We start from the raw sequence: 21,737 nt of genomic DNA, 5'->3' as shown, positions 1-21,737 counted from the left end.
GAAAGCAGATGTCCCAGGGTGCCCGTGAGCTATGACTTTATTTTTGTGAGTATCCCCAGCTCTAGGCCTCTCCAGGAGTCTCCCTCTCCCCCCAGCCCGGGGTTAGTCACTTGCCTTTCCTTCAACACCCCCCCCCCCCCAGAATCCTGAGCAGAGACCTGGGCCCTGCCCCAGGACACACGGACACACACACACACACACACACACACACACACACGAGCAGAGCCGCCTCGGACACAGAAAAAAGTTTAATTCTGCTGCGGCGGAGGGTCCCGACTCCGGTACGGAGGGGATTTGGTTTTGGACTTTGTTCGTGTGGGGATTTACCTGGGGGGACAAGGAAGGAGTAGGGGAGAGTCTGATCCTTCCGGTGGGACCCGCCCGGGAGAATGGGTAGCGCGGCGGCGAAATCGGGAGAGACAGGGACACCGGACTCAACAAGAGAGGGCGGAGGGAGAGGAGACAAGGGACAGAGACGGCAGACAGACAGAGTGGGAGTGAGACAGACGGGGCGGGGCAGGGAAAGGGGACCCCAAGCCAGACCCGATGGGACCAGGGCGCTGAGTGGGGTGAGGGTGGGGGCTCTGTTGGCCGCCGCGGGGACAGAATAGGATCTAGTCCAGCCAGATACAAGAAATGGGCCCCTCTCCCCGGCCCCGGTCCCGGGCTGGGGGAGAGGGCTCGTGTCTCAGTGCTGCAGTGTCGGGGGGGCCCTGCCCCTCCCCGCGCTTCGCTGTGTAAGGCACCGGCTCCAGCGAGGTCCGCGAGCGCGCGGGGGGGAGGGCCGGGACGGGGCGAGGGGCCCGCGGGGAGGAGAGGCCGGCAGCCCCCTCCCCCCAAGCCGCAGGGCGTGGGGGCGTGGCCTCGAGCCGCAGCCGGGAGGCCCCGCCCCTCCCGGGGGTGGAACAGGAGGAGGAGGAGTGTGGGGAGGGCGCCGCTCCCGGCCGGTCCGACGGCGGCGTTGGTCCGCGGCTCCCCGGCGTCCTGGCGCCCGCCCGCCGCTCACACGGTACTCTCCAGCATCCACTCGGTGCTGGTAAAGGCCAGGCGCGCCCTGGCCGGGCCCAGCCCCAGGTCTCCATCCTCCCCGGCCGCGCCCCCTCCGGCCCCGTCCAGGTGCGGCGTGGAGCGGTGGCGCTTTGTCCGCCGGGCGCGGCGCGGGTAACTGTGGCTCTGGAAGAGCGCCCCGTAGTCCCCGTCGAAGGAATAGCGCTGCTGAGGCCTCGGCCGGGCCGACGCGCCCCCGGGAACCAAAGCTAGAGCGGGGGGCGCCGAAGCGGGCGGCCCCAGGGCCCCCGAACGGCTCCTCCGAGGGCCCGCGACGGCCCGGGACTCCTCGCCGGAAGTCTCCTCCGACGGCAGGAGGCACAGCGAGGTGGCCGAGCCGCCCAGAGAGCGTCCGAGGGCCGCCTCCGCCTCCACGGAAGCCGCCTGGGCCGCGGCCTCGACGGCCGCCGGCGACGCCACCTCGCGCAGCGCCTCGTAGCGGTCCTGTGCCGGCGGGAGCGTGGCCTGCGGCGCCCCTGCGCCGTTGGTCTGCGAGCACACGTGGCTGACCCGCGGGGGCGCCCTGGACGTGCCCTTGCCGCGGCGGCCGTCCCCGTCGCCGTACACCTTGTAGCGGATCATGAGCAGAACGATGAAGACGAGGACCGAGGCGACGATGACGCCCCCGATGGCGATGATCATGGTGCCGCCCAAGAAATGGGCCCTCAGCGGGCGGCAGGGCGCCGGGTCGCCGGCCGTGGTGAACTGCACGCAGCCCACCACTCGCGTGGCCGGCAGGGCAGTGGCCCCGTCGTCGTAGACGGCCAGCACACACAGGTCGTAGGCGCGGCCCGCCGCCAGGTCGTTCACCAGGAAGGTCTGGCTGGTGGACGGGATCATCCTGCAGGAGGGGGCGGGACCAGGGCGGAGTTAGCCTATGCTGCGCCACGCCCCTTTGCGCTATGCCCCGCCCACGGTGATTGGTGCGGACCGAATCCTGCTACTGGTGTGTCTCCTGCCACTGGTGTCTCTCCCGCCTCTGAGACAGCAGCAGCCGTTGGAGCCCCTCTGCACCGAATATTCCCACCCTCTACGGTGGGGGAGTCACAGCCTCAGACCACGCCCCAAATATGCATGCCCCGCCCTCACACCCACCCACTGGGACAGTATCCAGCACTTACCTTTCCTCACTGGCACAGACTGGCCCCTGGGTGGCTCTCACATCCCGCCTGCAGGGGGCACGCTGTCTAGCAGTGTCATTCCTAGGACAACCACCGCTCAAGCACCCTCATCTACTAACATCTACTTTTTCAGGGGACCGAGGCTACAGGCCACACCCCCGTCATCCGCATCCCCACCCCCCACTCAGGTGGCACCAGGCTGATTCCTTACAGGGACGCTGTGGGCTCTTCTAGTTCCTCTTTTATGCAAATGAGAAGCCGTGATGCAGGCCACTCCCCCTCATCTGCATGTCCCATCTGAGGGTAAAACATCTAGCTTCCGTGTAATGTGTCTCTTCTGGCACAGTTTCCAAGCCGCTCTACTGAGTATTCCCACCCATTAATGGGTCATTGCTATAGCCCATTCCCTTCCACAGAGCTCGTCCAAGCCACACCCCACAGTGGCCTCCTAGGAACGGGGGTCTGGGACCAAGTCTGCTGTTTGCATACTCTGCTCCTTGTCCAGACACTGAAGACAACCGCTGCCTTAGGTACGTGCCCAACCTGGCACTGACAGAGGTCACCAAATCTTGCTCCCAGGTAAGGCTCATACCTAACTGGGTCAAGCGTAGGCAAGCAAACACACCCCTGTCTTAGTGTCCCCCCAAAGTGGGAGGCAGCATAGAGTGGGTAAGCTGACAAAATCTGGGAGCAGACCACCTGGGTTTCCAACTCTCCTCTCCAAACTAGCTCTGAGACCTCTGGCAAGTCTCACAACCGCTCTGCAGCATTTTCCTCAAACGGTGATAGTGAGAATCCCCACCCCGTAGAGGCACTATGAGGAATGAATGGGTTAACATAGCCAAAGCCCAGCCCTCAGTACACCCAGTTGTGTCCCATGCAGGCCTGGGCCCTCCTCTCTTAAACACATCCTTTCCATCCTGGCCGTGTCCAGCCTCAGCTGAAGCAGCCCAAGGACCACTTCTAAGGAAGCTCCACCCCCCCACGTCCGTCTGGGGTCCTGCTTACCTCCCACAAGCTGGAGGTCTTTCCACCACCAGAGGCCACCCTCCACCAAGGACTTCAGGCAAGGGTGCCGCCCCTCAAGAAGGCCAGCCCACTTCCCCACCCCAACCTCTTCCCCTACCAGCCTTTCAAAGCCCACTGCCACCCCTGGCCCCCCTGGCTCTAGGTCTTCCTCTTCCCCTCCACACTTCCCCCACAGAGCATTGGATTCCTCTTGATCCCTTCCCCCAAATAACCAGTTGATAGGGACGCCCCCCCCCCACTTTTCAAGGACAGAAGCTGGCTCCTTAAGAGAGCTTGAGCCTCTGTGTCTCTAATTGGCTGCAAGAGGGGAGCAAGCAGCAGAGCCAGCTTCTGGTTGGATGTCACCTCAGCCCATGGCGGCCGTGCGGCAGTTAACCCCTGCAGCGCCTGAGTGCAGGCCTCTGCAGTGGGGGACGAAGGACTGAATCATGGCCCTAAAATGAAAGGAAGACCCCAGTGGGGTCTGCTGCCCAGCTGGGGGCAGGGAGCCATCGACATCTGTGAACAGGCAGGATCTGGGGCCCCGTGAAGCTACCCTGACCCTGCTGTATGGTGGCCACGGGTCAGAGAGAAACAGAGAGCTGGAGTCACAGGAACAGCTTCCACAGGAAAGTGTCATCCACCTCCCCTCCGGTCCTGCCTTGCAAACAGTAGGTGCTCAACAGATATGTGTTTATAAAAAGGGACAACTGGGCCACTTTCTGTGTGACCTTGGGCAAGTGACTTCCCTTGCTAAGCCTCAGTTTCTCTGTCTGTAAAATGGGAGAAGGGGCGGGCCATCCCCACTTTGTAGCAGAGCAGGGAAAATCAAACGAGGCAGCAGTGCTGGAAGCTTCCTGTGAACGTTTCTGTGTTGTTCGCTCGCTTGCCCTGACATTCGTGGGACTGAGCCAGCCTCCGGTCTATCTCCAGAGACCCCAGGGCCCAGCAGGGGTCTGGCACACAGTAGGCATTCATTTATTCAGTGTCTGGTGACCAGAATTCAAAAAGTAAATTGAGGAAGATAGAAGCAAAGGGGAAAGGGAGGCATTTATTCTTTCAACCAACAAGGAGAAAGTGCCTACTATGCACCAGGCCTGCGGCCAAGAGAACAGAGGGGAAGGTGAGGATGGCAGCCACGGAGAAAGCTGCTCAGTGGCCGTCTGAGCGCACCAAGAACTGGGACTCCCCACAGACAGGGAAATGCTTCTAATCCCTCTGGTACTTCCAGCTAAAGTCCAGCACTGGGCTGGCATGCAGCAGGTGCTACAATGTGCACTAGAGAGGCAGAGACAGGAGGAGGGATACCCACACCATGGACAAACATCTATCAAGTGCATACTATGTGTGCACGCCTACTGTGTGCCATGCTTACTGGGCTGTGGAGATGCCAAGAGGCAAAGGCAGTAGTAACCCACAGTGCAGTGCATGCCTCCTGCCACTGGGCTCTGGGCTCCCTGGGGACAGGGACTGCGTCTCTTGACCTCTCTGTGTCTCCAAGGCCTGGCATGGAGCAGGGGTGAGCACCTAATGAGGTTCAGAGGGCCGGAAGGTAGAGATGGCCAGAGATACAAGAGCAAAAAAATCATGGCGATGAAGGGACAAAGGAACCTGTTGGTGTCTGTCTACACCATGCAAGTCTGCATACACCAGGGCAATGAATGGTGTCTATCCCAGGGGGGGAGTGGAAATAACTTGTTTCTATTTTCTCAAACTTTGTTTCTGTTTCCGCAATGTAACCAGTGTGTTGCTCTAGTAGTACTGGTGCATCCCCTGATAAATGTAACTAAACGTATGGCGGTGTAGTTCCTACTCCACACCGCCAGCTAGGGTCTGGGCGGACGCCAAGGCCAAAGAGGCGGGCAGGTGCGAGGGAGAGCCCCCGGGGTCTGGGAAGAGGTCTTGGGGCTACGGCGCCAACACGCACCTGTAGACGAGGGAATCATCCGCCGAGCTGTTGTACTGGACCTGGTACATGCGGATGCCGGGCACGGGCCTCTGCGCCGGCCAGCGGATGAGCACCGAGCTGGACGTGAGCTCCGCGGCCACCAGCCGCCGCTCGGCCGCTGAGTCGTTGGCACCAGGCCGGCCGGGCGTGGCGATGTCAGAGGAGCCGGGCTCCGTGAGGGGTGGGGGAGCGGCCGGCGGGGGCGCCATCAGCGGCAGAGGCACCACGCACACCTCCACGGGCGCCGTGGCTTCTCCCGCGGCATTGGAGGCGATGCAAGTGAACGTGCCACTGTCCCGCAGCGTAGTGATGGTCACATCCAGGGTGCCGTCCCCCCGGACCCGGGTCCGACTGGAGTTCCCCAGCAGCCGCCCGTCGGGGGCCACCCAGTGCACCACGGGCTCGGGGTCGCCCACAGCCCGGCAGCGCAGGCTGACCGCCTGGCCCTCCACCACCAGGGCCCGGCCGCCCGCCTGCCGCGTGATCAGCGGGGGCTCGCACAGGAACTCTTCCTCGGGGATGGACCAGAAGTAGCGGTCGGTGAGGTGCTCAGGGGTGGCGCACGTCTCTAGGTCGTCCTCCCGGGTCAGCCGCCGCAGCCACAGCAGCTCGCAGTTACAGTGCAGGGGGTTGCCGCCGAAGCTCACGGTCAGTGGCGTGGGCGGCTTGGGCCCCGTGCCCTGCGACCTCAGGAAGAGCCCGTCAGGCGGCAGTTTGTGGAGGCGGTTGGACGTCATGTCCAGGCGGACCAGCTTGTGAAGCTGCACGAAGGTGCCCTCGGCGATGTGGTCGATGAGGTTGTGGTCCAGCGTAAGGGTGTTCAGGTTCACCATCTGGCCCACTGCCTCCCAGGGCAGGGCCTCCAGGTTGTTGTAGGATAAATCCAGGTCCTCCACGGTGGACAGGAAGGCGTCGAAGGCCGCGGACTCCACCCGGCGGATCTGATTGTTGCCTAGGATCAGGTGGCGGAGGTTGCCCAGGCCACGGAGCTGGTCGCCGCGCACCTCCGCCAGGCGGTTGCTGTCCAGGTGCAGGGCGCGGAGGGCACGGAGGTCCGCGAAGGCGCCTGCCGCCACCTGGCCGATGGTGTTGCGGGAGAGGGTGAGGTGCACCAGGCTGGTCATGTTGGCGAAGTCCCGCCGGCGCACGGCCGCGATGAAGTTGTCGGTAAGCCGCAGCTCCACCACGCGCCGGTCGATGGCCGGCGGCACGAAAAGCAAACCCGTCTTGGCGCACAGCATGGTCAGCGTGGGCGCCACGTTCTGGCAGATGCAGCGGCCGGGGCAGGGCTGGCCGCGAGATGCCCCCGCCCAGAGCAGCAGCAGGAAAGGTAGGGCAGCAGGTGGTGGCGAGGGGAGCGCCGAGGAGAAGGGGCCCGGAGCCATGGTGCGGTGAGAAGACAGGAGGAGTGGGAGGTGAGACCTGCCAGCGAAGGAGAGGCATCCAGGCCTGGAACCTGGCTGCCCCAGGATGATCACCTCCCCTCCAACCCCCCAACAGCTGGGTCCTCCAGGTCAGTGCCAGCACTCATCACCAGCCTGGTTAACTCACTAAGCTTGCTTCCAAGCTGGGTGGGAAAGGACCAGTGCCCCTCCCTTGAGAGGCCACCCCCACCCCTGCCCCTCCTGGAGGAGCTCCCAACTCCAGGGTTGACACCTGGGCCAGTCTGAGCCCTCCTGTGTCCACTAAATGTTTGGAAAATCACCGTTGACTGTGGTTCAAGGCCCATGGGTGTCAAAGCCATACTCTCCCAGTTCAAATCCCAGCTCTGACACTTACTAGCTGTGTGACCTCGGGCAAGTGTCTGAACCTCTCTGAATCTGGGTTTCTTCATCTGTAAAAGAGATAGAAGCAGACCTTATTTCTGGGAGGATTGAATGGATTCAAAACTGTATTATATGCAAAACAGTGCCTGGCACACAAAAACTAGCTCATGCTAGCAATTGGTGTGATTGCCATTACTAAGTGCCTAAAATGTGCCAGGCCTAGAACTAAGCAGTTTTGAAGAGTGAGTCCGTTGAAATCAAACAGGCTCGGTCTAAATGCTGGCCCCTCCCTTTGCTAGCTGTGCGACCCCAAGTCAATGATCTCCCCTCTCCAGGCTAGGATTTCTAGAGCTGTGCGTTGGGGTGACAATTGAGCCCTCCTGCGCTCACTCATGAGAACCACGGCAGGGCCCAGCACACAGAGAGCTCTCAGTCACCGTGAGGACCCCTCACCCCCACCCCCACCCCCACCCCCACCCCACCTCTGACAGTGGAGGACAGAGCACCAAGGTGGGAGGGCTCGGGATACAGGCTCTGGAGTCGCCCAGCGCAGCCCCAGAAGTCCTTCTCTGGGTCTGGTTTCACCCTGGGCTCTGCAGAGCTCCCCAGCAGGGCAGACTCCCCTGCTCTCATCAGCGGGTATCACAAGGACCCATACGTGCCTACACGCACACTCACACTCACACACTCCCGCTATGCCTCTGCTCTAGGCAAAACCTTCCGGCAGGGATTCCCCCTGCGGCGGCTGCAGCCCACGACATGTCAGCTCCCATCACAACATGGGGTGGGAGGGGGTGAGGAGGGAAGGCTGGGAAGGGGGCGTCCCTGAAGCTGCTTCACCCTACCCTGCCCTGAACTCCAGTCCCGGCAGGCTCACCTCCCAGAAATCTGTGTTTGGGACTGTGGCCTTATGTGGCCTTGATCTTTCCACCCATGGGGAAGGGGGACTGGGACTGGGACCGAGAAAGTCCCAGGGAGGTGCAGAGAGGCCAGGAAAGGACTGAGGCAGACAGAGGCAGGGAGGGAGAGCCAGGCAGAGGGAAATGAGGTACTAGAGAGACAAAGACCGAAAGAGAGAGAGACAGGGTTGAAGAGAGAAAAAGAGACGGGGCATCCCCCCACCACTCTCTCCAGGATGCAGCTGGATGAGGCTGAGAAACCTGGCCCAGAAAGCTTTGCGCCTGCCTGGCGGCGGGGTCTCCAGGGCTCACAACCCCAATCTATAAAACACAAGTACACAGCTTTGCCTCCCACAGCCAGGGTGGGACTCAAATTGAAGGAAGAATAATAGCAGTGAAAATAGCTAAGCTTTCTGGAGAGCCAGTGCAGCACCGTGGGACAGAACCTGAACCCCAGCACCTGGGTTCATACTCCAGTTAGCTCCCGGCTGGGTGACTCGAGTCAGGTGATTTCTCTTCTTTGAGCCTCAGTGTGCTCATCTGTAAAAGGGGGTAATGGCAGCACCCGCATCCTAGGGCTGCTCTGTGCGTCAGTGAGACACTATTTTATTAAGTACTTAGCACTGTGCCTGACAAAGTAAACACGACATGACTGTCAGTGGCTGCTGTTGGTATTATTATCATTGTGATTATTAATTTTTTATTCAGTTCTCTGCCTCTCTCTCAGCCATCAGCAGGTCAGACTTTCAGGAGATTTTCCCACATCCATGCACAAAATGGTACCTCATTAGCCCCCCATACCAGGGTCACTTCACATCACCAAGCTCTCCTCCCCCTTTCCTGGTGCCATATAGAAACCCACCCTTTCCTGACCTGACCGGGGGGGGTGGGGTGGGGGAGTGGCTCCTGGTGCCCTCCTGCATCCAGAAGCCTTTACCCAGCCCCATGCTCCTAACCTCGCCACTGATCCCAGCCTGGGGCCAGGCAGGAGGCACTGGGCCCCGCAGGACCCCGCAGCACCCTGCACTGAAATCCACACGAGGCAGGGCTCCGGGCCCCAGCAGGCTCGGAACAAGTCCCATCGCCCCGACCCTATCCACTCACCTCTCTTCAGGGAGTCAGGGCCTGGGCCAGTACCTGCAAAGGAACAAAACCACCCTGTTAGCATCTTTCCTGCTCCTTTCCGGCCACCAAGGACCTCCCCTGGGAGATGGTTCTGCACAGCCTCAGAGGGACCCAGAGGCGTCTCTGGAAATCCAGAATGGGCTCCAAACCCCGGAAAACCACAACTTCAGCCCGTTATCCCCAGGGTTTCAGGAGCCAGGGGCCCCAGACCCCTCAGCACCCCAGATCCTACAGCCTGGGACCCAGCCCTTCTAAGTTCACAGGCTTCTTCTTCCTCAGACCCAGGAGTCTGGACCACATACTTCTCCTGGTCCTCCTTTAGAACCTGAAAGTTCACATCTGAGCACCCCAACCTCAAGGACCTGCCTGGTACCAGGAGCTAGGGGAGCCCAGAGACTCCAGTCTCTGCCGTCACATCACTGCCCACACCAACAAGCGTGGACCTGTCAAACCCACATGGGTCTGCGGCCTGAGGCTCCACATCCAGACTGCAGCGGACACGCCAGCAGGAGCTGTGTGCTCCCCACCCACCCCGGGCGCTTGGCCCTGCATGTGGACACACTTGTGCCCAGGGACCCCAGGCTGCTCCCTAGCATACCACAGGTCCCGCCACCTGGGCCTCGATCCCACTGGGCCCAGAAGGGAGGTCAGCCTTGTGCCAGGGTGCCCTGCCCATGCATGTTTAACCACACACAACTCTCCTCCCCAGAGACCAACCCTGAAGCCCTCACAGACTCCCAGCATAGATGGACACACACCCTCAAGGTTGACGCACCTGCATACAACACACACACACAGAGCACTGACTTTCCCTTGCATGTTCACACCCACAGAGACAACAGAGAAAAACACATGTGTCCCCTAATAGACAACCAGGTACATGCACCTATAGCAGGTACACCTTGCACACTCACCAGCATATCAGGGCACTCACACACACACCTGCACAACCAAAGCTGCACAGGTGCACACTCTCAAGTGCCCAAATATACTCATGCAACTTCACATATTCCCACGGTCACACGGCTGCCCCAGTGCCACACCAGCAGCTACACACATGCAGATATGAGCTCACACACACACAGGACCACAAGCGTGCACAGGCGCTCACAAGGCTGACAGACACTCCCAGCTGTTCACTGACAACAGTCCTGCCAGGGGTATATACACTTGAGAAGCTCATCAACAACAGGCCCATTCACACACACCACCATGGACATACAACCCTCCCAGCCCTGAGGTGAGGCACCCCCCCACCTACTTCCCAGGCCAGAGATCCCAACATCCTGCTAGCACATTCTGCACCCACCCCACCCCCCCAAATAAACCAAGGCACAAGCCAGGGCCAAAGGTCAGAGTTCAGCAGGTGCAATCCCGGAGAGTTAGGGAATTGAATCCTGGAGCACCACTCCAAGGAGATCCTCCCACCCGCAGCCCCAAAGGTCCCCCAGCCTGGCCCCATCTGCAGCTCTTGCCGGTGGGGGAAGGAGGGTGGGGCGGTGGGTGGGGAAGGGCCAGGTCTCGCCTCCCCACCCCAGGGCCCATCTGTCCATCCCTCGGCCTCTCATCCCTCCATCTGTCCACCTCCTGGCCGCCCTTCCCCCTCCCCAGCCACCGGGAAGGGGAAGACATGGCCGTCTCCCCCATGGACCGCGGAGGACCCCCAGTTGACACGGACCGGGAAAGCGGAGAACTCCCCTCCCCCAAGCCCAGGGAGAGGCCTGAACCCACACGGCGCCGAGCCTCAGCCCCCGGCAGGGCACCTGGTGCGGACTCACAGACACACACCCTCGGAGACATACAACCCGCAGACACACACACACACACACACACACATACACGGACACCCGAGTGGGCACACCCGGCTACACAGGCCCTCGGATGGATATCCAACCCGGACACAAACACCCAACGCAGCTCGCCGCGCACCCACACTGGCTGGGGGAACCCACACCTGGGCACACAACCCACGCACACACACCTGCACTCAGCGCCTCCGAGGGGCGCGCGACAGCCCCCCGCCACCCCCCCCCCCAGGCGCAGGGGCAGCGGCTCGGGGGGACACACGCGCACGGCCGCACACACCCGGATGGCCACACAAGCAGGGCGCCGCACACGCCGGCGGCGCCGGGCACACACAGGGCCGCGCGGGCGCACGCCGGGCCGCCGCAGCGCCGCGGACTCACACTCACACTCACGCCGCGCTCACACCGGCGCCCCCGCCCGCCCCGCCCGGCCGCTGCGGGCCGCGCTCACCCAGCCCGGGGGGGCCCGGGGCCCGGCCCCGCCGCCGCCGCCTCGCTCCGCGCCATGGTGGGGGGAGGGCCGGGGGAGGGGGCGCGGTGCCGCGGGGCCGCCTCCCTCCCGCCTCCCGCCCTCCCTCCCGAGCCGCCGCCGAGCTCCGCCCTCCGCGCCGCCCGCCGCCCGAGCCCCGCCGCCGCCGCCGCCGCCGCAAGGGGGGGAGGGGGCGCCGATCGGAGGGGGCGGCCGCACGCCCCAGACTCCCGCCCCGGGCCGCCGCAGACCCCTGGCCACTGCGGAGCCGCGGCGGGCCCGCCCCCGACCCCTCCCCAGCCCCACCCCCTGGCCCCGCCGGCCTCCCCAGAGACCCCCCCAGGCCACGCCCCAACGGGCATGGGGACCCCGGATCTCGCCACGGGGGTGTCTGATCACGTCCTAGTGCCCAGGGGGTCCTCAGACCAGGCCTCACCTCCTCCCAAGCCCCAGACTGTGTTGCTGAGCCACCCAGCGTGGCAGATCAGATCACGTCCTGCTCTCCTTGGTGACCTCAGCCCCTGCCCACACCCGGTCAGGGACCCTGGACGCTGCCCCCAAGACCAGAGACCCACAGGCCATATCCCAGCATCCACGGGGATGCAGACTGCCCCACAGGAACCCTAAATCATACTCCAGACCACACCCCAATCTTCAGGGACCCCAGACCTTAAGTTGACACCCCAAGAGACCCCAGGTCCTGCCTTGCTCCCTTTGGGACCCCGGACACGTCCCACAGCCGACTTCTTCCTGGGGAACCCCAGCTATGTCCTTCCACCCTCAGGGACCCCCAGTAGGGATTCCAAACCATGTCTAATCCCTGGAATAGGCCCCCAAATGTCTCCTATTCCCCTTCAGAGACCCTGAACCCTTCCTCACGACCCCTGCCCCTTGGATCTCAAACCACCCTCCAGCCCCTGGGGACCTTCGACCTTTCTCTCCCCCGCCCCTCTAAGGCACCCTTTGGCTCCCAGACCCCAGATTTGCCCTAGATTCTTTCCCATCCCCCAGCAGGCTCACCCCCTCGAGGACCTCGGCCCCTCCCTGTAGCTGTCCTCACTCCTGGGCCCCCTCCCTGGGACATCCACAAGGCCCTGGCACCTCCTTTGTTCAGAGCCTTTGCAGACCCCTGCTGCAGTGACAGCCTCCAAGCCCCTCCCTTGCACCCGACCAAGGATCTCAGGCCACTTCCACCTCTTTCTACCTTGTCACAGGGCAAGTCTCCCTTTGCACCTGCCAGAGCCCCAGAGCCCAAACCCTGCTCAATATGGATCCCCTTCCAAACCCCTCCCTGAATGCTTCCTCCTAAAGCCTGCCCTGCACCCCTACCCTGCAGGCTCAACCCTGCAGCACCTCCCTCTGGTGACCCTTGACCCCTGCGGATGCTCACAATCCCCTTTCTCCCCAGACTCCAGCCATCATCACCAGCACCCAGGCACCACTCCTGCCTCCCTGCCTTGGTTTCCAAGTGCTCCCCCTGCTGAGGCCCTGGGGGTCCAGGGCAGGAAAGAAGGGAAAGTGGAAGACAACAAAGCATAACACAGGTTACAGCTCTGCTCTGTGCCAGGAATGGTTCTCAGAGTTTATTTAGATTACTTCTTTCCATCCTCAGCCAGATGAAGAGGTCCCCATTTTATGGATGAGGAAAATTGAGGCGCAGAGAGATTTGGTCACCTGCCCAAGGTCACAGAGATCACACATAGTAAACAGCAGGACAGGATGAGGGTGAGGGAGAAAGAGGGTGGCAGCAGGCAAACCTGGGCTGGACAGGAGCGGGGAAGGAAGGGTGAGTGGAAAAAAGGTAGTGAGAGATCAAGATATACAGAGGAGGAGAACTCAAGAGCAGGCGAGCCCAGCTGCGCCAGCCTCACTCATCGGTCTCTCTGGTTCCCTGCTGACCCTTTGAGGTCATTCTCAACCACTCTCATCTTCCAGCTTCCGGGATAACTTTGTGCAGCCTTCAAGACACTAGCACACAGCGGCCCCTGGGCCTTTGCATGGCTGCCAGGTCATACCTCAAATGTGCTCTTCAGAGACACCTTCCTTTTCCTTTTAAACATTTATTGATTTATTTAAGAGGCAGAGTTACAGACAGAGAGAGAGGTCTTCCATCTGCTGGTTCACTCCCCAGATGGCTGCAATGGCTGGAGCTGGGCTGATCTGAAGCCAGGAGCCAGGAGCCAGGATCTTCTTCCGGGTCTCCCACATGGGTGCAGGGGCCCGAGTTCTGCTGCCTTCCCAGGCACATTAACAGAGAGCTGGATTGAAAGAGGAGCAGCCAGGAAACCAACCAGTGCCGCAGACAGAGGCATGACCTACCATGCCACAGTGCTAGCCCTTTCCATTTCCATTTTACATACACACCCCAGTCCCTACCAAGTATTCTTATGCCTGCAAATTATTTCCAAACAGATAAAAAAAAATAAAGTCTGTTGATGGAGACATGAATGGGTGGAGATAAAGCAAGTACAGTAGGATATTAATCTGGGAGGTTGGTATACAGGTGTTCACTGTAAGACTATCTCAATTTTGCAGCATGTATGAAATTTTTCATAGTAATTGTTGGGGAGTCAGGCAGCGGATGGAAAATCTCTCTTCTCTACCTACTCCCTCCCTGTAAGTCCGCCTTTCAAATAAATAAAATAAACATTAAAAATAAAGGGCCCGGGGCTGTGGCTCACTTGGCTAATCCTCTGCTTGCAGCACCAGCATCCCATATGGGCACCAGGTTCTAGTCCTGGCTGCTCCTCTTCCAGTCCAGCTCTCTGCTGTGGCCCGGGAGGGCAGTGGAGGATGGCCCAAGTGCTTGGGCGCCTGCACCTGCGTGTGAGACCAGGAAGAAGCACCTGGCTCCTGGCTTCGGATCAGCACAGCACCAGCTGTGGCAGCCATTTGGGGAGTGAACCAATGGAAGGAAGACCTTTCTCTCTGTCTCTCTCTCTCTCCCTGTCTATAACTCTACCTGTCAAATAAATAAATAAAAAATCTTTAAAAAAAATAAAGAAGTTCCCATCCACTGGTTCACTCCCCAAATGTCCACAGTAGGCGGAGTTGGACCAGGCCTAAGCTCAGCTCGGGGGGCTGGAGCTCAATCCAGGTCCCCGATGCAGGTGGCAGGGACTCGACCCCTTGAGCCATCACTTGCTGCCTCCCAGTGTGCTCATGAGCAGGGAGCTGGAACAGGAGTGGAACTGGGACTGGAACACAGACCCTCAATTCGGAACGCGGGGGTCCCAGCAGTGTCTGGACCACACCACACCAAATGCCCACCCCTGAACTTGTTCTTGAGTGTGCTCTGGGAAGGGCTCACTGCAGACTCCCAAGGAAGGATAAACACAACTTTCCCCTTGGGGGGGGGGTCCCTAGAAGGCAGGGGGAGTAACTCAGGGGCTGGGGAATGTCCCATGAGGTCAGGAAGTGAGTCGGCCTCAAAAAGAGGGCAAAGGGCAGAAGCAAATAGTGTAAATGTATCCTTGAAAACCTAATCCCAGGGGCCAGCTTGCAGCACAGAGGGTGAAGCTGCCGCCTGCAGTGCCGGCATCCCATATGGGTGCTGGTTCAAGTCCTGGCTGCCCCACTTCCGATCCAGCTCTTTGCTGTGGCCTGGGAGAGCAGTGGAGGATGGCCCAGGCTCTTAGGTCCCTGTACCCACGTGGGAGACCTGGAAGAGGCTCCTGGCACCTGGCTTCAGATCTGTGCACCTCCGGTCATTGCGGCCAACTGGGGAGTGAACCAGTGGATGAAGGACCTCTATCTTTGTCTCTACATCTCTCTGTAACTCTTTCAAATAAAAAAAAAAAAACTTAAAAAAAATCTAATTCCAGCACAGACCTACCAATGCAAACCCTACTATTTAGGCCCTGCCCCTAAGCTGATGCCCCACCTTCTGTCTTTGGAGCAAAAACTCCAGCTCTATCAATCTGATTGATTGATGTAAGAGACACCAGCATTCTGTGGGAGCCCCACACCTCCACGTAGAGACCAATCCGGAGTGTCTAATACTCAGCCTTCCTCACTTTAGGCCCTGCCCACAAGTCTAAGCCCCACCCCTAACCCGACTCCACCCCTCCACCTGCACACTAATTTAGAGCCCAGGCTGGGTCTCTGCCTCTCCAAGGAAGCCAAGTTCACAGTCAAGGTTGGCAGGGAGAAGCACCACAGGAGACGTCTAGGGCTGGGACACACAAAACAGGGAACTCAGATCTGCAGGAGGTCGGGGGTGGGCTGCTAGAAGGAGAAGAGGTGGTCCCAGTTTGTATCACCCATCAGACTCTTTCCCAACCCTAAGCCACGCCCCAGGTGATGACTATTCATTGGACAGTGTGCTCTGTTCTGGCCTCTCTGATTGGTTCTTCCACAATTCCTTAGCCATTGCCTATTAGTGTGCCTTTCTGAGTCACCCTCTCTGATTGGTCCCTGTTTTCCAAACTCTCTGCTCCTGATTGGGCAAAATTTTTATCCATGCCTATTTCTGATTGGATTGTTTGCAATCAGGAGCCTAGGTGCAAACAGAAGTTCAACGATGGGGGGCGGGCTACATCTGTTGCCTAAGAGAGGGTGTAGCCATAGACCACAGTGTAGCCTGAGGTCAGAGCTCTGCCTGCACAGACCACCAGAGGTGTGGCTTCAAGCACCTGGTTTTGGCTTCTGTGCCTCAGTTATTCCATCTCTGAATTGGGGATATTGGGTGGGGGGGTTGTAAGACCTATTAAAAAGTGTGTAGAAGTGCCTGGCACATAGGAAGCCTGCAGCAGGCAGCTTGGCTCATTCATTTGCCTCTGTAAGCCTAAAGACCTAGACAAGTCCCTTGGCCTCTCTGGCCTCTCTGGTCTCTGAGGCCAGTAGTTCCTGGTCCTCTTCACTGAGATGAGAGTCCCCTCTGGTCCACGGCCCTCATCCTTTTTCATCCCCAGCCATTGGGGACTGAGGCTATGATCAGAGGGAGAGACGGATGAGGAGGGGGAGGGGGCTCTCGTAGGGAGGACAGGAGCCCCCTCCCTGAATTTTGTGGGCAGGTGGAAGTTCCCCATGTCCCAGTGGAGAGTGATTCTACCCTGAGTCTTCTGTGCCAAGAGCTTGTCCTGATTGGAGAAAGGGCGGAACCAGTGATGGGGACAGGGCTGGGTGGGTGAGGGGATCCAATGTCATGGCTGGGAGGGAGGAGGCAGACCTGGAACTACTAGGCTTTTTGTCCCCCCCCCCCCAGCAACATTAGAATTGGGGGAGGGGCAGCCCAGGCTCAAGGTCACTGTGTCATTGTCACCATGGCAACGGCCACCTCTCTTCAAGGAACCTGGAGAGGGGTGTGGGGAGGGAGTTCCCAGGTCCCTGAATCTGGGGACAGGGAGAGGAACACTCAGAGACGTGGAGGAGAAGCGGGGTGATTCACTTCTGCAAAGATCGGCCCCTCTCAGAAGTCTCAGAGCCGGGTACACTGTGGGCACTCAAGAAATGTCCCTGCAGGACACAGACAGAGGCCCAGAGATGCCAGAGGAAAGCAGAGTCCTCAATCAGGGGTGAGCGTGGTGTCCCCTCCCTGCCTCCCCTCCCCTCCAGGGGTCCACCGAGAACCCCGGATCCTCTACATCTGCAGAAACCCTGGGCCCTGGGCCCTCGCGACCGCACAACCAGCCACCCCCAGTGACTCCCAAGCCTCTGAAGCAACATTTGTACCTTCGACAACTCTTTGGCCTTTAAATTTCTCCTACCTGGGGGTTCAGCATTCCAGGCCAGCCAACGTCTGCCCGCCCCCAGAGCTGGGGAGGGGTGGAGGGTGGGGGGGAGAGCAGGGGATGCAGCCATCCTTTATTCTCAGCTGTCCTCCTTCCCCTTAGGAGTGACCCCTCCATGGATCCAGATATTCCCCCGGGAGACCCAGCCCTCCCCCCCCCCCACCGCAGGAAACCCTACAGCCCCTTCCCCTCCTCTCTCTTAAATATATCCCTCCCCCTACCCCAGAACCCAGCTTGCGTGCCACGAGCTCTGCCCGCCCCCTGCCGGCGCAAAGCTGGTACTGCAGGAACTGTCGGCTCCGGCTCGCGCTGAGAGGCAGAGACTGTGCCAGAACGGACGTCTGAGTTCTCGCGTTTTTAATTCCTTTAGGGTCTTGGATGTTCACGTGCTAGGGGTCCCAGTCCCCAGTCCACTGGAGATTCGGACATCAGGAATCCAAGTCTGCCCAGAGGTCAACGAAAGAAAGACAACTTCTCTTGGAGCCAGGCCTCGGTGAGGTCATCGGTGGTGCGGATTTCAAATACCTGGGCCAGAGAGCAAATCTCGACGTGGTGACCCGGTGAAGCCCCCGCCCCGCAGATCCAGGGGTCCAGGCCCCCAGCCCCCTTCTCCCAGAGGTCCCAGAGCCTAACTCAGACCTTGGTGAGTTCTGCCGTCTGCACCAGCCTGTTCTTACTGCCTGCGTACATCATGTGTTGTTCGGGCTTGCAGCCTGCATGAAAAACAGTAGGGTGTATAACTGGGGGGCTGGGGGGGCAGGTACATTCTCGAAAACCCTAGTAATGCTCCTCGGGTCTGGCAGCTTCCTGAGGGTCCCCGGAGCCTTCTAAGGAGGTCCCTGGAGGCTACACTCAAGGTTTCTGGGTTTGTTTGAGTGCTTCTCAGGGATTTCTGGGTACAAGGGAGAGGTGGGTTGTCAGCGTATCCCTCAGAACTGAGGCGGGGTGGGGGCTTTTAAGGGAGCTGAGCCCCCACCTCCACCTCCCTCGCTCACGTTCTAACGCAGGTGCCTGCGGACATGTGCAGTCACACGTGTCCGCATGCATGCCCATGCCTGCTCTCACATACACCTGCTCACACCCTCCATGCACACACGCAATCCAAGACTCTGTCCTCAGGATGAGTAGAGCCGTGTCTCACCCACAGGGCTGGAGAAGATGAAACACAAAGGGTAGGACACCCGGCCATCCTCATGCAGGTACTTGTAGCTGTAAACCACGAACCTGCAGCCACAAAAGGAAATTCACACTCCAGACTTGGGCTGGGAGCCCAGACCCACAGCCGCTGCAGGAGTCCACACACTTGAAATCTTCACCAAGTCTGGGAACCTAGGATTAACGCCTAGGTTCCAGAGTAGTGATCTCAAACACTATAAATGATTATAAACAACCGGGGCTGGCGCTGTGGCGTGGCAGGTAAGGCCGCTTGCAGTGCCAGCATCCCACATGGGTGCCGGTTCAAGTCCTGGCTGCTCCACTTCCTGATCTAGCTCTCTGCTGTGGCCTGGGAAAGCTTCAGTCTAGCCCACTCCCAGCTGTCACAAGCATTTGACGAGTGACCCAGTGTATGGAATGTGTGTGTGTATGAGTGTGTGTGTGTGTGTGTGTATACTTGTTGCTCTGCCTTTCAAATAAGCAAATAAGTTTTTTTAAAAATTGCTATGTAGGGGCTGGTGCTGTGGCACAGCAATTAAAGCTGCCACCTTCAGTGCTGGCATCCCATATGGGCACTGGTTCGAGTCCCAGCTGCTCCGCTTCTGATCCAGCTCTCTGCTATGGCCCAGGAAAGCAGTAGAAGATGGCCCAAGTCCTTGAGCCCCTACACCTGCATGGCAGACCCAGAAGAAGCTTCTGGCTTTGAATTTGCACAGCTCCAGCCATTGTGGCCAACTGGGGAGTGGACCAAAGGATGGAAGACCTCTCTCTCTCTCTGTTTCTCTCTCTGTGTAATTCTGACTTTCAAGTAAATAAATAAATCTTTTTTAAAAATTTTAAAAATTAAAAAAAAATAGGGGGCTGGGTTTGTGGCACAGTGGGTTAATGCCCTGGCCTGAAGCACCAGCATCCCACATGGGCCCCAGTTTGAGACCCAGCTGCTCCACTTCTGATCCAGCTCTCTGCTATGGTGTGGGAAAGCAGTAGAAGATGGCCCAAGTCCTTGGGCCCCTGCACCCATGTGGGAGACTCAGAAGAAGCTCCTGGCTCCTGGCTTCGGATCGGCATAGCTCCAGCCACTGCGGCCAATTGGGGAATGAACCATCGGATGGAAGACCTCTCTCTCTCTGCCTCTCCTCTCTCTGTGTAACTCTGACTTTCGAATAAATAAATAAATCTTTAGAAAAAATTAAGGCCGGCACCGCGGCTCACTAGGCTAATCCTCCACCTTGCGGCGCTGGCACACCGAGTTCTAGTTCTGGTCGGGGCGCTGGATTCTGTCCCGGTTGCCCCTCTTCCAGGCCAGCTCTCTGCTGTGGCCAGGGAGTGCAGTGGAGGATGGCCCAAGTGCTTGGGCCCTGCACCCCATGGGAGACCAGGATAAATACCTGGCTCCTGCCATCGGATCAGCGCGGTGCGCCGGCCGCAGCGCGCCGGCCACCACGGCCATTGGAGGGTGAACCAATGGCAAAAGGAAGACCTTTCTCTCTGTCTCTCTCTCTCCCTGTCCACTCTGCCTGTCAAAAAAATAAAAAAAATTTAAAAAAAAAAAGAAGAAAAAATAAAAAATTTGCTATTTAGAGGCTGGCATTACAGTTAAACCACAGCTTGTGACACCAGCATCCCATAATAGAGTGCAGGTTCAAGACCCAGCTGCTCTGTTTCTGACCAGCTCCCAGCTAAGTCACTTGGGAAAGCAGTAGAAGATGGCCCAAGTCCTTGGGCCCCTGCACCCACGTGGGAGACTCAGAAGAAACTCCTGGCTCCTGGCTTCAGCCTGGCCCAGTTCTGGCCATTGCAGCCATCTGGGGAGTGAACGAATGGATAGAAGATGTCTCTGTCCATCCCTCTCTCTGTGTAACTTTGCCTTTCAAATAAATAAAATAAATAAAAAAAAAGCAGGCTCTCAATGAATATCAGATATAATTATCAGTGTAAATTTTGGCAATAAAATATTACTACAACAACGGAAAGTTCTAGAGTTTGAACCACTGGCCTCAAACACATCAGAGACCCCAAGCCCGTGAATAGGGCTGGGGTCAACCCGTACCTCCCTCGTCACCCCTCTCCCCAGGGCCTGACCCCCTCCCCCCCGCCCCAGGATACCTGGGCTGTCTCTCTGGCAGCTCCATTTTGAGTTCCTCCGGGGAAATGTTCTGGAGCGAGAAAACAAGACAGCAAAAGAGGAATGACTGCCATCAGTGGGCATGGGCTTTGTGGGGAGCACTGTTCTAAGACACCGCGCGTGAATCCACGCACTGACTTCTCCCGTAGCCCTGCGGCGTAGGCCCCATTACCATCCCCATTTTATGGCCGACAAAACTGAGGCTGTAGCAGAGACATCAGAGCCCTTTCCCAGGCCTGGGCAGCAGGCAGAGAATCCCTATTTGAATCTGTGTTCAGATCGTAACCACGTCACTACACTTCCTTTCAGGGGCACTCAGCCGAGCCCCCTTTGTGGTCAAACAGCCACTGTCCCGTGTCCAAGGACCCCCTTGCAAGTCCTAACCACAGCACTAGGTCCTTGTCACTGATGAAGACAGTGAGGCCACGAGACGGTGGGGCCTGCCCTTTTATAGAGAGAGTTTCTGCTAGCTTTTTGCTAACTGTCCTGGAAACTCTTTTGTTTAAGCACCCAGGACTAGCATCGTCGTCACCATCACTTGCTGGAGCCCCCCGTGTGTGCCAGGTCTTGTTCTGAAGGCTTTACAAGGCTTATACCACTGGACCTGGCAAGCACCTAACGAGGCAGCTACCATCCTCCCATTCCACAGACGGGGAAACAAGGCTCACAGAGGCAAAGTCTCTTGCTCAGGGCCACACCCTGATCTCCAGGTCCTTCTGACCCAATGCCGTTGGGTCTCCCAGTCCCAGCTGTACCTCTTGGAGGTCCTGTCCACCCCAACCTCTCACCTGAAATTCTTCCTCCAGTACCACCATCTGCCGGTCTTTGTCCACCTTCACTGGGAAGCGAGGGCACACGGGAGTCAGGCGCCCTTCATCCCTGGGGGAGGCCAGCCCACCCTCCCGGTCTGTCCCTGCCACCTCCCACCACCCCCCCTTGGGGAAGGGAGGGGCCGCTCACTTATTATGGCTGCGTTGTCGGTCTCTTTTCGGAAGCGGAATTGCCTCAGCTTTTCCTTTAGCTCTGGGTCCACCTCGCACACTACCAGGGAGTCGGACTGCCAGGGGACCCGGCAGGAGCTGAGTTGGGCTGGCCTCGCCCCGCCACCTCCGCCAGCCCAGCTGATGCTTTGTGGAAGTCAGGGAAGGTGCCCCTTCCCTTGGGACAGAGGCTGCGCCCGGCCAGGGCACGCGGCATGGGGAGCAGGGCGGGGGCTGGACCACAGCCCTCTCACTGGGCGCCCTGGGCCAACACTGCAGGTGACTGCAGTCTAGACCACTTGCCTGGGTCTAAACCCGGAACCACCACCCCTCCGGCCCCAGCCAGCCCCTTTGCCGCAGCTGGGTCCCTTCCCAGGCTGTGACCCCCATTCCACAGCTGACTTCACCCAGGTGCCCTCCCAGCCCCAGCCCCAGCCCCCAGCCCTTCCCACAGGCTCCCCGGCCCCCTGACCATGGCTTTTCTGTCCACAGGCCTCTTCTCTCAGTTCCGCTGTCTTTGAGGGCTGGGGACCGGGGCTGCAGGGGGCGGGCTGTGG

At 59.3% G+C, this 21,737-nt stretch overlaps 2 protein-coding genes and 1 long non-coding RNA gene across 9 annotated transcripts; 1 reads left to right on the top strand and 2 right to left on the bottom strand.

Annotated features, from left to right (window-relative positions):
* Window positions 1–230: 230 nt before the first annotated feature.
* On the bottom strand, window positions 231–17,084 carry LRFN1 (leucine rich repeat and fibronectin type III domain containing 1). 6 transcript variants are annotated; one of them, XM_051846665.2, is made up of 5 exons: window positions 16,897–17,084; window positions 8,894–8,926; window positions 6,904–6,958; window positions 5,104–6,546; window positions 231–1,888 (listed from the first exon to the last, which is right to left on the bottom strand). In XM_051846665.2, the coding sequence occupies exons 4-5, from the start codon at window positions 6,507–6,509 to the stop codon at window positions 1,003–1,005; spliced, it is 2,292 nt and encodes a 763-aa protein (XP_051702625.1). In that variant the 5' UTR covers window positions 6,510–6,546; window positions 6,904–6,958; window positions 8,894–8,926; window positions 16,897–17,084; the 3' UTR covers window positions 231–1,002. The 6 variants fall into 6 exon arrangements, with proteins under 6 accessions (XP_051702625.1, XP_051702624.1, XP_069918331.1 ...); XM_051846664.2 differs by lacking the exon at window positions 16,897–17,084 and adding an exon at window positions 11,171–11,324; XM_070062230.1 differs by lacking the exon at window positions 16,897–17,084 and adding an exon at window positions 11,000–11,030.
* On the top strand, window positions 1,884–3,920 carry LOC103348420 (uncharacterized). 2 transcript variants are annotated; one of them, XR_011383939.1, is made up of 3 exons: window positions 1,884–2,471; window positions 2,585–2,747; window positions 3,103–3,920. It is a non-coding gene; the product is annotated as an uncharacterized lncRNA (long non-coding RNA). The 2 variants fall into 2 exon arrangements; XR_516825.4 differs by having other exon boundaries at window positions 1,884–2,747.
* A 176-nt stretch (window positions 17,085–17,260) lies between the features above and the next one.
* On the bottom strand, window positions 17,261–21,737 carry GMFG (glia maturation factor gamma). The gene is made up of 7 exons (XM_017342197.2): window positions 21,653–21,737; window positions 21,161–21,257; window positions 20,989–21,038; window positions 20,182–20,231; window positions 18,062–18,144; window positions 17,560–17,633; window positions 17,261–17,445 (listed from the first exon to the last, which is right to left on the bottom strand). The coding sequence occupies exons 1-7, from the start codon at window positions 21,653–21,655 to the stop codon at window positions 17,374–17,376; spliced, it is 429 nt and encodes a 142-aa protein (XP_017197686.1). The 5' UTR covers window positions 21,656–21,737; the 3' UTR covers window positions 17,261–17,373.

The sequence above is a fragment of the Oryctolagus cuniculus genome, chromosome 18 (assembly GCF_964237555.1).
Source record: "Oryctolagus cuniculus chromosome 18, mOryCun1.1, whole genome shotgun sequence".
Taxonomy (NCBI): domain Eukaryota; kingdom Metazoa; phylum Chordata; class Mammalia; order Lagomorpha; family Leporidae; genus Oryctolagus; species Oryctolagus cuniculus.
The sequence above is the reverse complement of the archived record's forward strand: the minus strand, read 5'-3'. Positions and strand labels throughout refer to the sequence as shown.

What these genes read in the sequence shown, in the direction of transcription:
- LRFN1 (XM_051846665.2), bottom strand. Translation starts at nt 6,509, where the DNA reads ATGGCTCCGGGCCCCTTCTCCTCGGCGCTCCCCTCGCCACCACCTGCT. An exon ending in GATGATTCCCTCGTCTACAG is followed by an intron (nt 1,889 to 5,103) that starts GTGCGTGTTGGC and finishes CCCCTCCTGCAG; the next exon opens with GATGATCCCGTCCACCAGCC.
- GMFG (XM_017342197.2), bottom strand. An exon ending in CTGCCAGAGAGACAGCCCAG is followed by an intron (nt 18,145 to 20,181) that starts GTATCCTGGGGC and finishes TTGTGGCTGCAG; the next exon opens with GTTCGTGGTTTACAGCTACA. An exon ending in CATCTTCTCCAGCCCTGTGG is followed by an intron (nt 17,634 to 18,061) that starts GTGAGACACGGC and finishes TTTTTCATGCAG; the next exon opens with GCTGCAAGCCCGAACAACAC.